Source organism: Haliaeetus albicilla, chromosome 2, assembly GCF_947461875.1.
Source record: "Haliaeetus albicilla chromosome 2, bHalAlb1.1, whole genome shotgun sequence".
In the NCBI taxonomy this organism is placed as follows: Eukaryota; Metazoa; Chordata; class Aves; order Accipitriformes; family Accipitridae; genus Haliaeetus; species Haliaeetus albicilla.
The window spans coordinates 4024813-4038756 of NC_091484.1; the positions used below are offsets into that span (position 1 = coordinate 4024813).

At 49.1% G+C, this 13944-nt stretch overlaps 1 protein-coding gene across 1 annotated transcript in view; it reads right to left on the reverse strand.

The window, feature by feature from the left end:
- The window catches only part of NTSR1 (neurotensin receptor 1), a 69951-nt gene extending 56300 nt beyond the window's left edge, over positions 1-13651 (reverse strand). The window contains exon 1 of the mRNA XM_069803718.1: positions 12688-13651. Coding sequence (XP_069659819.1) covers positions 12688-13356 — 669 coding nt within the window. The 5' untranslated portion in view covers positions 13357-13651. The remainder of the gene's footprint in view (positions 1-12687) is intronic.
- Between the last annotated feature and the right edge of the window lie 293 nt (positions 13652-13944).

The following is a 13944-nucleotide window of genomic DNA, read 5'->3' on the forward strand; positions in this document are numbered from 1 at the left end:
CCCCCAGCCTTCCCCTAATGCAGTGGGGAGACACCTAGATGGGGGGAATTTGAAGAGCAGGTTGCTAAGGGATTGCATGGAGCTGAAACCTCGGTGAAACAGGGCAAGACCGATAGGACCCGATGGGATTTGGGAGAAGCAGGGAGGGTGCAGGCAGACAGGGTGGGTTTGTGGTTGGGAACTGAGCTTGGGGAGCTCCATACTGGGAGCCACAGCCTCTTTCTGTTTTGTTATTATTACCGCCTCTCTGCCCTGGCCCCTTTTAAAAGTCCATTTCTTTGGATAACAGTGGTTTTGTTTCCACTGGAAGCACTGCCCTGAGACACGTTGTCAGTGAGACCCTCGTACTCTGGCTTGGTGATCAACCGAGGGAAAATGCATCCATAATGGAGCTCTTGTTGGAAATTCTCTGAGCTTTTTGCTGCCTCAGAGTGTGTTTAGCAGTGAGCTAGAAAGTCTAATAGGTTTCTGCCATCTTCTTTGACTCTCAGAAAAATGGCCATTGTAGCTGCTAGTGCTCTATCTTCAAACAAAACCCCTTTTTTACTAGACACTAAAGGATAAATGATATTTGCTTGGCTCCAGGATGCTCTTGGAAAACAACCAGCAGATCAGGCAGTGGTTCTGGCCATGCTGCTATTGCGTTGACCTGTCTCCAGTTAAAGCTGGGCTGGTTATTCCCTTCCGATACCCCAACGCTGCCTTCAAGCAATAGCTGCCCTTAGGAGGTCTCACCACTGCATGACTCCCTCTTAGAGAAAAGGAGGGAGAGGTTTCCCTTCCCCTTTGCTACAGGAGGCTCTCTTAGCGAGCAACAAGTACTCCAGTGACAGAGCCAGTATCTGTACAATGCCACAGGGGATGAGTAGCATCACTCCGGTGATTATTTAGACTGGGAGCTCTTTGGTACAGAGAATGATGGAATTATTTATGTTGGAAAAGACCCTTAAGATCGTCAAGTCCAACCATTAACCTAACACTGCAAAGTCCACCTCTAAACCATGCCCCTAAGTGCTACATCTACACGTCTTTTAATACCTCCATGCATCATCCTTTAATGTTTTTTGTGCAAGACGGAGTATAGGGGAGCTGGGGGCTCAGGGTCCCACTACACACAGCCACGGCTGTTTAGCTGCAATAGTCAAGGAGCAGGTTAAACCCCGAGTTTTCTGTCTTTCCTTTATGCATCTCAGAACTGTACCTCTACAGCAACCTGCAGAGCAGATGCCAAAACAAGTCTCAACCCAAGTTGCAGAGCCAACATCCTGCAAAAGGCTCTTTGCATTATTTAGTGTGGCGGAGCCCGAAGCAGAGCTGGAGTGTGAACCTGATCCATGGTGGAAAGCAAAACACAACTGATTCCTGTTCTGGCAACTAAAGGGTTTGGCCACATTTCACAATGTGACGTTGGTCACATTTCTCCTCCATGAAAAGTGAACTTGGGCAGTGACCTGGGCAGGGCATTCAGTTCTCTAGAGGGTGGGAGGGACAGAGAAGGACCCCCACAGAAGATCAGACAAAAACCTATTAATAAAGTCCATGATGAGGTGCTGAGCCCACAGCATTATACCTGACAAATTCATCACATGAAGATACAAAGGAATAAAACAGCTCCAGATAATTGCAGGGCATGAAAATATGTTCAGTGCCATCTTAAACTTAGTGAGATTAATTTTCCTGACAGCTTGTTTAAAAGGAAAGTGGGCTATATAATTAAAAGAAATAAAACCCTCACAGATGGCCTATTGTGTGACCAGCGGAGATTACCTTTCGAGGTTCTTGCCTACCTGAATTTCAGCATTTCCCAGAGGTTTTTATGCCTCCAGCCCTTTCCTTTGGCTGTGGAGCCACAAGCAGGCTTCCGGGCACTGATTTTTTTCAAAATGGCAGTCTTAGATACAGATTTCTTGATTCAAGTATTCTTAACACTTGCCTATAAAGCACCAAGCACAAATCAGCACCATATAAACCGGAGTAATAGAAAAGCCAGGCTGTTAATCTTCATAATGTGCCTCTCAGTGGGGATTTCATTTGAGTGTTATTTGCATTAAATATGATACTGAGCGCTGGATATGCAGTTATAAATAAATTAAAGGCTATATTTAAGTCAAACACTGTCCCACTGTTGACTGCAGACTGAAGCGTAAGAACTGTTAACAGCGGACCGTATAGATTTCGTCGGCTGCTTGACTTGCTGGAGGAAATGGTAGTGGCAAGTTCCATCACTGGTGCCCTAGGAAACTCATTTTGGGGGGCAATTAACTCCCTTAGTGGGGTTTGTAGTCTCAGCCCAAACTCTAGTAGTGCTCGCTGTATTGTGGACACTTTGGTTTGGGCAGAATATAGGTTTGCTGGAGCAAAACACCTCAAGTGCATCCGTCTTTTCCTTTGATATATAAACATCTTAATTATAGCAACATAGTCAGCCTTGCTCTTCTGGCAATAAGGAAAAAAGTTTGTGCTAAACTGCACTGAGATGAATTAATCACGCATTTTAGGCAAATAACGGAAAAAAACTTCTCCTGACCTCAGCGTATATGAAGCGATAGATGGGTTCAACTGCACAAAAGTCAAAGAGCTGAAGCTTTTGGTGATGAAAATTAAAATCCCTGGAGTAAACACAAGGTGTTTCAGCAGCAGAGTCAGACAGTTTGAAAACTATTAAGAAATGGGAGTTGTGCTTGCTCCGTGGTGCGGGAGGACATCACCTGATTTGCACCCCGGGCTGGAGGAGGGCAAGGTGGGAACAACCATCGTGAACCGAGTACAGGAGAGAAGGGTTTGAGGTTGGTCTGGTTTGCTTCAGACTTGGTAATAGCCACCGGGAATACTCCTGGTACCTATGGCAGAGAACAGCGCGGCAGCATGGATGTGAACCGTCCCTCCACCCCAGGACACAAATTAGACCACAAATATTTGCAGGAAGGTACACGATCAATGCAATGTCACGCCACATTTCTGTGCCCTCCTGACTGCCCAGCCCACTAATCCATCTTTAACCCCCTCAGCCGCTTTCAGACCCTGCTAGCTTGTTTTTAACCAACCTGTTACAAAACCACAAACCACCATCCCTTTGCTTTCCTCTCCACCTCCCCACGCTCTACTTATGGATTTTCTTCACAACAACAGCGCAGGCATGAGGCTGTGCCTGTACCTTCTCTTGTACTGCTGAGAACGGGAGCAAAGAGAATTCAAATAGACTCTCAGGGGAGAAAAAAAGCATATCCCGAAGGGGCAATGAACTTAGCGGTTACTTTATTGCTGCTTTTCCCCAGTGTCTTTCTCTGCCGCAGCTCCTCTCTGCCTCTTGGAGCCTCAGGTATTACAGGATTTTTTTCCTGGCATGGCTTGGTCTCCGGGCTGGACCAGGACTGCCAGGCTGGCCATGTGCCCTGCTCCACTGGGCATGCTGCAATGTGACATGCTGCACTGTGACATGCTTTCTGACCAAATTCCTGCATATTTTTTTGCCCTTCCAAGGGATTTTCCATCCCACGGCTCTCCTGCTCTGGCCAGGAAGCACCTGCAAGCTGCCAAAGCGGTGTGAAGGACAACGAGCCCGGGGCTGGATTTGTCCTTTGGGTTAGCGACTGCAGTCTATTAAGTGTTTGGGGCATACACACCACCCCATCATTGTATCTTGAGGTCAAATATCTATTTATTAGTCTGAACATATATTTGCCTTCCTCCTACAGTGCTTTGTCACACTTCACACAGTTGGAGTTAAGGAACAAGTAAGTATGACAGTGTCATAAGCCCGTGACTGACAGTCATAAAGAAATTAAACGTGGCCTTTGGGGAGGGAAACTCAGTTCTGTGAGTTTCTCTTTTAAATGAAACGAGTATCTTAAAATGTATAAATTGCCACTGTGATGATAAAATGTAAGGTCTTTGCAGGAGGAATCAACAGAGTGATGCAAGCAATGAGCTAAACTTTCCCAGTGGCTGCGTGAGTTGCCATTTTATAAGATGGTTTTGAAAAAAAACCCATAGAATAGGAGGGAAAAGCAGGTTAATTTGGTATTGAATGTACTCAAATAGTTATGGACTTATTAAACAAGTTCTCCAAGGGAACAAGGTGATATGACAGTCCTACCAAGTACCGAGACCACATTTATTCGGTTCAGCACTGCAGACCTGCGTTGTTCTAGATTATGTTACAATTAATAGAATGTGGCATTGCAATGACTGCAGGCTCCAAAGGTCAGGCAAGTGCTCCAGGCAAAGGGACAGCAGGTATTCTTTGGCCCCAGAGAAACAGTACCTGGACAATTTATGGTATTTTAACGTATGACAGTTCGAAACACACCCGGTGTTTTCAGGAGGCAGGGCTTGTTGGCACATCCGAAGCGTCATCTCTGCAGGGGTCATTCAGCAAGAGGGAAGTCATGGAAAGATTAAACCAGGTCCACCCTGAAACAAAGATCCTCAGGCAGCTTCCAGGATCCCCGGAGGAACAGATTTCTTGAAGCAAGGTAAATCATTCGCTTCAAGAATGCAAGTTGGCTCTACCAGCAGTGGCCCAAAGTTTATTCTTTATTATCTAGAGGGAGTAATAATTGGCAGGCAAGTACCAGGGCGTATTTGCAAAGAGAGGGGAAAATGTTGCTGAAATCAGGCTTAATGCCCAGTCCTGTCTAGGCTGCCTGTTCCTCTTTTATATATTTAGGAATTTGCTTGGCAAAGAGACACCTGGAAGGTTTTATAAAGGGAGATTTACTGCACAGGGTTCAGCATCTGGGGAGACATAAATCCGTAGGCTGGTGTAAATCATGGAAAGAGCTGTCGGGCAGGGAGACTGCTCGCAGGGGCTGCTCTGCCGGAGCCGGCAACACGGCCACGAGCAACGCCACCAAACCCACGGCACGTCCTCCGGCTTAGCTGTCACTCCGGTGCTGCCCTGATTTACTGATACTGAATATGCTTTTTTGCTATGTGCATGGCTTTATAGTTTAGAAGTACTCCCAGCTTTTTTATGAGCACTTTGCATAAAAGAAATGCTTTTTTCCCCCCTTTCAGATACTGAAGTCTTTGTGAAAGTTTACATTTTTTCATTTCCACTAGGAAAATCTCATCTCTCTGATTTCTGTCTTCAACTGACAATTGTCTCTAGTCCCTGAGAACTTGAAAACTTCAAAGAAACCTCAGTGAACTTTCTCTCTCAAAAAAAAGTTCAGTTAAAAAGACCTTGTTCATTCTATTATTTCTTTTTCCATAGGAGAAAAAACCCCCCATGAAGCCGTGCCCGACAGTGCACTCTCAGCACTGAGAATTATTGAAGTGAAAAAGCCATGGGAGACGAGAAACAAATCTCACATGCTCAAACCACCTGCGGGTGACCAGCTCCACCAGCCTGCCAGATGCATCTTCTCCGAAGGATGAGGACGAGAGCAGCGCTCCCCAGCAAGGTACAGCCCCATCCCACAGCATCCTCTGTCCTGGCAGGAGCAGGGGTGATGACAGGTTTCTGATACCCCAGGGAGGGAGGAGCAGGATGGACCTTCACACCCAGCTGCACCAGGAAGGCACTTGGGGATAGGGATATCAAATTGTCTCACTCCTGCTTCCCTCCCATACACGGAAAACTTAACAACCGATACTTTGAGTGCAGGAAAATACTGGGAATTAACTGGCAGCTCAGAAATTTCTGCTACCCAGTCAGGGTTAGTACTCCATCACCACCATCTTTTCTAAACCAGCCCCAAGCACTTGTTTCCTGAATAACTCATCAGCTCAACTGATTTATCATCAGCTTTTTCTTTTTAATCCCACACGTAAAACGCTTTCAAATTGGATAGAAGAAATGGCATCCATGGGAGGCAAAACGTGGGGGCTGATGTTATTGGAGCATGATGAGTTAGCTGGCCCTCTCCCCGAGAGCTTCATTTAAGGGAAAAAAACCCAAACCTCTCCAAGAGATCACACCTTTACACAAAATTACAGAACAGAGCTATTCAGCCCAGCCTGGGCAGGGGATGGCACGAGAGCTTGGTGCCCGCAGCCAGGCAGGGAAGCAGCACGTTGCCCCGTGCCCGTGTCTCGCCCAGGTCCCTGTCCATGGCAGGGCTCATGGAAGTGCAGTTCTTCTGTCCCTTGTCCTCCAAGGCACGTCCTACCACCCTCTGGGCTGCAGCCTTGCAGGATTCACTTTTAATTCACTGCTGAAGAGCAGCCCCTGTGCTCGGTGCCATCTGCACCCTGGGAAGCGAGGTGGAAGCGATGCCCGTGCTCGAGATGCTCCACGCTCCCTCCGCCACGGGGAGAGGAGCTGCCAGACCACCAGCTATCATGAAGCCAGACCAGCATTAATTATGATGCAAAGTGCTCTTGGCTTGCATTTCAAAGAGGTCTGAGACTAGCAAGGACACTTGCCATTTTGTAAGGGAATTTTTAAAATATCAACTCAAATTCCATAATAAAGGCAGCAAAATTTATCACTCAGAGAAAGGCAGCTCTTCATGAAACCAGGGGATGGGCTTGGCCAGGTCCCCTGCTCAGATATATCCTTCAGAGGGTGATGGGGGCCAGCAGCTGAGACTGGACTGGTCTCAGATGGTCACACCAGACAAGCGACTGCAGGGTGCTTCTGTGTGTGCAGAAGTAGGGAAAAGACTGGGAAAGCTCAGAATTTATAATCCGCTTTTCTCTACCATGCCAGACTGAAGGTGCTGACACCTGTGAGAGGGACGTGGGGTTTGGAGAGACGGGGAGGGTGGGCATTGGAAGCATCTCCAGCTTCACACAGCGCGAGTGGCTTATACCAGAGAGCAATCAGACAGATTGGGAATGTAATAACCCAGCTCCATCTGCTTAATGCAAGGGAAAGGAGGGATGTCAGCACTGGGACTGTTGGTTTTGGCATCTAACGTTATCTACTTTAGGGCTAGATGGCCACAACGCTCAGAATTTCCCACCTTGTCCACCCTGGACCCCACCACGCTCCCCAGCCTCTCCAGATACCTTTGCTCACCCGCTGTCCCGTGTCCCTCGGCAAGGAGTAATTGCACAGTAGGGAAAACATGAGGGTGACACAGTCGAAGCCCAAAAGCCACTCTGTCCCCCACCCAGACCCCCATGTGTCCCGCGGTGGGATGCTGCCCATCACGCGCGCCTCGGGCAGGACACAGAAGCGTTTCTAAACGTCAGGAAGCAAAAGTGCCATCTGTGAGTCTCAAGCAGATGCTGCACAGAGACGATAGTAAAAGCCTTTTAAGGGAGAGGAGGGGTGAAATAGGGAGAAGACAATTAAATAGCTGTTTTAAATGATCTGGAAGATTAAAGGCAGCTGCAGGTTTTTTGGGTTTGGTTTTTTTTTCTCTGGGAAGAGGAACCACTAGATTACCTTTGCCTCTTCTGCCTTTACAAACTGCTATTAAGAGGAAAACCTAAGAGCTAAATTGATCGGCCACATTTCCTCATTCTTTTATTATCCCTGCAGCTGACATCTCAGGAAGGGGGAGGGAAAAAGAATCAACTGAATTAAAATCAATTGGGGGAAAAAAAGAGAAGAAATTATGTAAGAACTGGCAAAACACAGCAGGCCAAGTGGTTATGTAAAGCAATGAACACAAGAGCTTATTTAATTTAGATCTAGCTGCAAGACGGACCACAGTGTAAACGGGCTGGGATTAGGCAGGCTGGGCTGTCGTGCATATGCTGAATTAAAGCCCTGGGTTCCTTGTGTAGTCCATGGGAAAAAGGCAGCTTTTTAGGGATGCTCACACCACCGACGGGCATCCCCACTGGGGTGGGTGTCTCTCCATCACTGTGGGGATGGATCCAGGCACATATAAACACCAACACCTTCGTTTTCTTGTCTACCCGAGGGGCTGGCAGCACCGTGACCTGACGGAACAACTTTTCGTGGGACACAGTCCTGCCACAAAGGTGCTGATTTGTTGTGCCGCCGGGGGGGTTAGCGGCACCCAGCCGTGGGCTTCTCTGGTGGGCAGAGATCTTGTGTGTGTAGCCAAAATAGTTTTATCAGCCAGGCCCGACGGGTGGGATTATCACCGTATGAAGCAGTAGTGAGTGATTTAAAACAGTACTATTATTAAAAGCCATAGTAGGAATTTGGCTGTAAGCTAAGGAAAAGAAACCAACTTCAATTCCTCTAGTCAACATCAGTATAAATGCAGGATTCCTGAACTGAAGCCATTGACTAATCCTGGATATGATTTGCCAGCAAACCTGGAGAGAATTCAGCCATTTGGTTTTATGGGTTGGTATTTTCACGTACTACGGAGAGATGCTTGTCATGTTTATTTTCTGCCGTTGTGGCAGAAAGCTCATTGCACCACCCTGCCGAGGTGCTCCTCACCGGAGAAAAGTGGAAGAGAGTGTTTGCAACATCGTGCATAGAATTAATAACTTTGCGGGCCTCTTGGACAAACGGGAATTGAATAGACGTCCTCGGAAGAGTGTGTAGAGAGTGTGGTGTTGGATGCAGAGAGGCCAGGCTGCACCATGCGTCTCCCAGCTCCAATACCTGGTCCCTCATTCCTGTCCCCTTCAGACCTGAAGCTATTAGGCACATTCCTTCAAAGGCATTGCAAGAAGAAACGTAGAAAGAAATAAAGCAGAAGACCTCCTTGGGCAAGCCGTTGTTTCATGTGGAGAGTTATTTACTCTACAAATCATCTGAACTACAAGCAGACTTCATAAAACATAATAAACAAGGGATGTGGAGGGATAGGCGAGCTGCAGCCAGGCAAGGGTGGGCTGATGCAGAACCGAACAGCAGCAAAACAGCTGTCCGCCCGCATCCGTGAGGAGATCCAGAGAAGTTCCCAGTGTGCCTCCCAAGAAGCTGCCCCATCAAATGAGCAACTTGGAGCTGATGGAGCTGTGACAGTTTATGGAGGCACAGGGCCTGCTGCCATGTGTTTTAATAAATGGGTTCACACCAGCTGTCCGTGCAAATAAAACATTAGCATGTGTCAGACACTATCTACCCAGGCACTTGCCATAGCTTAGGGGACATTTTGCAGCAGAGCCATCCAAGCGCAGACTGTGCCATGCCAACGGGAAAACACGTTTTTCTCTCTCCCGTGAATTATGGGGTGCCAGAGAGCTGCCCACACCCACGCTCCCCTCGCACACGTGAGATTTTAGATTGAAGGGTTGCCTGACTCTGTGTGCTGGGACTGATGGTCAGGACTGTAGGTACTTCTTTCAACTTCCCCTCTTTCCCCTGGTCCACCAAGGACCTCTCCAGAAAAGAGGTAAGAAGGTAAGAAAGTAAGAAGCAATAAAGGAAAACTGATTTGCACAGCCACCTGGACATTAAAATTCAGGCTTTTTTGAAAAACAGGGCTGGGAGCATATGATGCTAACGGCACACGGGGCTGCAAGGCTGTGAAGTAGCCAGACCCACAGGTACTGACCTGCAAGTGAACAGTGGAAACACCTCATTCTGCCTTGGTGCTCTCTTATCTGTTGCTGCCACAATGCAGCAAACCTCCTCCAGCTGAAGTGGCATGAAAACATGAATTTGCTTGTATGGGGATGGCTTTAAGAGGTGCTTAATTTATGTGGAAAAAAACCCCAAAATTGGCTGCAGTGTGTTTTAGAGGATGTCTGCCAGTTGAAGTGTTAACTAGACCTAAATAACGTGGCTATAATGGACTTATTCCTGCTACCAGATCCCATGCTGATGCCAATATTCAAACCAGATGTCCGTGACTGACAAAAGTAACAGGCAAGCTTGGCAATGAAGAATATATAATAAACCACATTCACAGGCTGACTTAAGCAGCTGCAAGGATAGCGATAAACAAAGTTAGGAAACAGTAGTGTTCTAAAGAATTAAGTGTCAGAGGCCACCCAGAGCTTACATTTCGATGGCACAAGGAGAGATGTGCAGTGCCCGGCCGTACTGATGGTGGTGACACACAGTGACACCCCGCAGAACATCTCACTTGCTGCTCTTTGTGCTCATCCGTCTGTGCTGCACTGAGCAATCTGTAATTACTAGAAGAATACCAGTAATTACTTCTTACAGTTGTTGTGGAGCTTAAGTGGTGCCAGTTAAGTAATAGGAGCGAGAATCAAATATGCAGAGTGTTGTTTGAATAGTTACTTTTTTTTTCTTGGTGTAAGGGAACCTGGTTGTTCCCACACAGTCTAGTTTCACTCAGGAGCGCCAGCTGAAACTTAAATATTCCAAGCAAATACAGAGGAACTTTTCCAAAATGAGAGATGTTAAGTTAATACACTCAAATATTCATCCCGAGAAGCTTGTTCCAGCCCAGGGAAGAGCGTTGTCATGCGATGATCCCAGCAGAACCGTAGCTCACACTGGGCTCTGAGTCTATAAACGGTTACAATTGCTCTGTTCTGGGACTGGCTTTCAATCAGTCAACAAATAAAACATCTTGGAAAACTAATGGCTTCCAAAAAAACATCCCAATTTGCTTTAGACAGTTTGCCAAACAGGAAGAGGAGTGAAATATGTTGAGTGATTTATTACAAGTTATTTGCCAGTTTGAGCAAGTGCATCATTGCTTTGCTTAGTTTAAAGACAGAAAATGAACACAAAGAGATGCAAAGACTTGCTCTAAAGCAGCTTGAATCCACTGTGAAAGACCAGGGCTCCAGTTTTCCAACCAGCAAGACCTCTGCACGTCACTCTCCACATTACCACTGCCCTTTCTTTCACAGGTCTTCCATTATTTGTCTTTTTTTAAACCTCTGCACAGCTTATGACATGAGAATGCCTGCTCACACACTGTGCAACGGTTTCCCTTAATGCACTTCAAACTTGACTTGCAGCTGCTTTGCTTATTTGCTCTGGAGCTTTCCCCGGTCCAGGGCCCTGCATCACATTTTCTGCTGCTTCCCTGTGCTCAGAGGAATGGAGCGAAGCCATTAAAAAAACCTTCCTATCTTAGCAAATCTACTGTTGTAGCCAGATCCCCTGAGAAGGAACAGTATGGTAGGGTTGTGTTGGTTGCTTCCCCCCCCCAACAGCTGTCTGTTTCTTTTTACTTTTAAATTAATTCACAAGTGAAATAGAAAGAATACATGAGGAAAAGCCCACAGGTGAACTTCACATACGGCATATTCACGCCTGCCTACTCCTTACTTGGCTAACAGGATAAGGTATAGCCTGAATAATAGCAAGACTGGAAAATACATTGAGAATTGTTTAAACTGTAATCTCCAAAGACATGGCTAGGAAATAATCCTCTGGTTTTAGCCCTATCATGATCACAATGAGCATCAATTTAATCCTAAGAGGAAGATGACTGGAAATAATGCATTTCAGCCACATTGTTCTCAAATCAGATGGCTCACGTCTCCTTAGAGAATTTGGCTTAAGTACACTGGGCTGCCACTGACAACGTTTATAAAGCACCTGCAGGAGAAATACAGCCCCCACCATCTCAAGATGAAAGTTAGGTATCAAGACAAAATGCAGAGGGAACCCAGGGCTTCTGTAGGGGCTGGATTTTGGTTTACTGGAGCAGTAGAGAGGGAAACTTGGAGAGACATGTCTAAACATCTACAGGCCCCGGGCTTAAATCTAACTGCATGTACCCTCATCCGCTTTTAGTGGGAGAAATGGTTCTGATTTGTTTCCGTTTAAGTTCCCTCCCTTTAACTGCGGGAACACTTCAAAGGCTTTAGTACACATGCTGTTTTAAGTTCTAATTGGTTGCTGATTAAACCCACCTGAAATTCATGTTCAAAATAAAAGATTGAGAAGCTATCACATGCGAGCCTGGCAGCAAAGGGACTGTGGAGATTGGTGTCTTGCTCTTTGTGTCTCGCCTTCCATGTCACTTACATTTTTCAAGCCTAATGCTCCAGTAAACAAATGCCTCAACCCTTCAGAGCACCGGAGCGCAGCAAGTGTTGATGCTGAAATCCTTTCCACGCATGGGCGTGTTAGGGTAAGCCTTGTGTGGAGCCCAGCAAAGCATTTCAGAAGTCAGGAGGGGTCTGCTAGTTAAACCAGCTATGGATTTTTCCCAAACCAGCAAAAATACCAGCCTCTGGCTTTGAAGATGCAGTTCCTTTTTGGATGCCTATGCTACATCTCGTTCCCCAAACTTTCTGAAATTAGGATCTGTCACTACACAGAGGAGATGGGCTCTGGATCAATCCAAGGAACTGAGAGAGGGAGAGAGATGCTTTTCTTTCCCTCAATCTTGCTGGCCACTTTCCAGCAGCAGGAAAGGAGACGCAGAAGATACAGAGAAAGGGGGGAGATTTGTGAGTTTTCTGGCAACAAACTGCCACTTTTGGGGAGGACCTGAGCATCCCCGGTCCGAGACGGTGACCACACAGCAGAGAGGGGTCCGGCTGCCCCGGGGTCTGCGGCACATGGGGCTCCCGGTCCGGGACAGCGTGGGCTCCGGGCACCGGTCACACTGGGAGAGGAGCTCCAGGGGGGGGCTGCACGGATTTATCCCGGTGCAGGGTCTCAGCCTGTGGGGCTGGAAGGGGTGCGGGATGGGGGACAGCGAGCGGAGCTGAGACACACCACTCCCCCTTCTCCCCCAAAGAATCTTGCCTGCCCACACCCCGGTCCTGTCCGTTCCGTTAGGGCTGCCCGGGACCCCCCACTTCCCCAGGCAGACCCCCATGCCAGCCTCCCCCTCCTGCCCCGTCCGTCTCCACAAAGTTTGGCCATCTGAGCCCGGGGAAGGGGGGGGGGGGGCTACCCACCGGGATTCTCACCTGGATAACCGTCTTCAGCGTGGAGGCGTCCACGATGGTGGTGCAGATGAGGGAATCGGGATCGCGGTCTTTGCCGTAGATCTCCCCCATGGTGAAGATCATGGGGATGGCGAGGAGGAAGGAGGCGATCCAGATGCAGCTGATGAACTTCTTGGTGCGGCTGCGGGACATGATGCTCTTGGCTTTGAAGGGGTGGCAGATGGCCATGTAGCGCTCCACGCTGAGGCTGGCGATGTTGAGCGCCGTGGCGTAGGTGCAGGCGTCCCGGAGGAAATAGTAGCCCTTACAGACGACCCCCCCGAAAGCCCAGGGGTGGTGGACCCAGATGAAGTTGTAGAGCTCGATGGGCATGCAGAGGAGGAAGATGAGGAGGTCGGAGAAGGCGAGGCTGGCCAGGTGGTAGTGCACGGTGCTCTGCAGGTTCTGCAGCGACTTCTTGCGCACCAGCGTGTACGCCGTGATGGAGTTCCCCACGGTCCCCACCAAGAAGAGAGCCAGGTAGATGACGGTCACCATCACTTTGGAGTAGATGTCGGTGTTGACGTCCAGGTCCTCCTCGTCGGGTCCTTTGGGGAGCAGGTCCGAGCGGTTGGAAGCGTTGGCGTAACCGCCGGGGTGCGGGCGGGGGGGGCCGCCCGGTAAAACCGGGGCCGTGCCGTTCAGGTGCATCCCCGGCACCGGAGCGATCCCACCGGGGCTGCTGCACCGCCCGGACCCGGCTCCACGCCCGGACCCGCCGCTTTTCCACCCCCCACCCCCCGACCCCCCGCCCCGCGGCGTGGAAACTTGGCTCGTTTTAATGCGGCGGGGAGGAGGCGCCTGCCGCTCCCGGGTTGCCGTGCGTGTGCGTGTGAGACGGAAAAACACACGCACAGACACACAGACACACAGAGACACACACCCCCCCGCCGGAGCAGCCTTGGCTCTGAGCAGCCCGCAGCTCCGGCTCCCTCCTCCCTGCAGCTCCCCCGGCTCCCAGATGTGTCCTGGTAGGGGCAGGAATCTCCCTGCACACTCACACCCACTCCCACCCACCCACCCACCCACAGACACCCACCCCCTGCCCGCCTCGTACAGCCCAGAGAGGGAGGGAGCCGGTCCCGGGCTCGGCTGCAGAGCCCCTCCCCGTTGGGGACCCCCCCCCCTCCTTCTCCATCCCTTCTAAAAAGTCAGATACAGAGGCACGGCTGGAAGCTGAGGGTTGGTGGGGGGGGGTCCGAGCACTACCACCCCCCCACACACCTCCCTTCCCCCGGG